General features: G+C 75.0%; 1 protein-coding gene across 1 annotated transcript in view; it reads right to left on the reverse strand.

Moving 5' to 3' along the window:
• Positions 1-488, reverse strand: part of AURANDRAFT_69166 (hypothetical protein) — a gene marked incomplete at both ends in the record, with an annotated part of 2,832 nt that extends 2,344 nt beyond the window's left edge. The window contains one exon of the mRNA XM_009044920.1: positions 34-488. Within this exon, the coding sequence (XP_009043168.1) occupies positions 34-488 (455 nt within the window). The remainder of the gene's footprint in view (positions 1-33) is intronic.
• Between the last annotated feature and the right edge of the window lie 620 nt (positions 489-1,108).

Here is a 1,108-nt window from a genome sequence, read left to right on the forward strand (position 1 = left end):
GCGAGCGTCTTGCTCTTCGCGTATTCGTCGCACGAGTCGACGTTCGAGACGTCGGCCTCCGTGAAGATGCGCGGCGCGGTGTCCTTCGGGTCCCGGCCGGAGCTGATCGCGACGACGGACGACGTCACGACGACGCGCTGCACGCCCGCCTGCTTGGCGAAGCGCAGGACGCGCTCCGTGCCCTCGACCGCGGGCGCCACGAGCGACCCCGCCTCGACCTCGCCGATGGGGAACGGGCTCGCGCAGTGGCAGCAGTAGGCGCACCCCTCCAGCGCCGCCTCCCACCCGGCGTCGCTCAGCAGGTCCGCCTCGACGAGCTCGACGTCTTTCAGCGTCGCGTGCGCGGCGAGGTGCGCGACGGCCGCGGCGTTGCTCAGGTTGCGCACCGTGCCGCGCACGCGGAAGCGCTTCGTTTCCAGTAACGCGAGTGCGACGTGGCCCGCGACAAAGCCACTCACGCCCGTCACGAGGCAGACAGGCAGGTCCATATGTGCGTTTTTGGGGCGTCGGCTGTCGCGGCGCGGTGGTTGGCGCGTTCGGCGTGTCTTATTGCCGCCCAAAGGCGCCGCGAATGCGGCGGCGATTTGGTGTTTCCACACTTCAAGAAAAAAAAGAGAAGAAAAAAATCGGCGCCGAAGGCGCCGTGGGGCGGCGCCGAAGGCGCCGGGAGGCGGCGCCGCAGGCGCCAAGAGAGCGCCGCAGGCGCCGGGGGGAGCAGGAGATAACAACACGGGTATTAAATCTACCTGCCGCCGCGGGCCGCGCGCGGCGCCGGCCCGCGGTCGGCGCCGCGCGCTTCGCGCGGCGGGCCTGCGGCGCGGCGCTCGCGGCCTGGGCGGCCCGCGCGCGGCGGTCCGCGGCCCTGGGCCGCTTCCTCGCGGCGGGCGCGGGGCCTGCGGCGCTCCGCGCGCGGTCGTGGCGCCGGCGGCTCGCGCGGGGCCTTGGCGCGCGGCGGCGGCGCTGGGAGGCGCTCCACCGCGGCGCGGCGCCGGCGCTCAGCCGCTGGTGGAAGGCGCGCGTCGCCGACGTCGAGGGCCCCGCGGCCGCGGCGGACGTCACGGCCGATCCGGCGCCTCCGCCACGTCGCGCCGGCCTCGCGCGGCGCGCT

The sequence above is a fragment of the Aureococcus anophagefferens genome (genome assembly GCF_000186865.1).
Source record: "Aureococcus anophagefferens unplaced genomic scaffold AURANscaffold_1042, whole genome shotgun sequence".
Taxonomy (NCBI): Eukaryota; class Pelagophyceae; order Pelagomonadales; family Pelagomonadaceae; genus Aureococcus; species Aureococcus anophagefferens.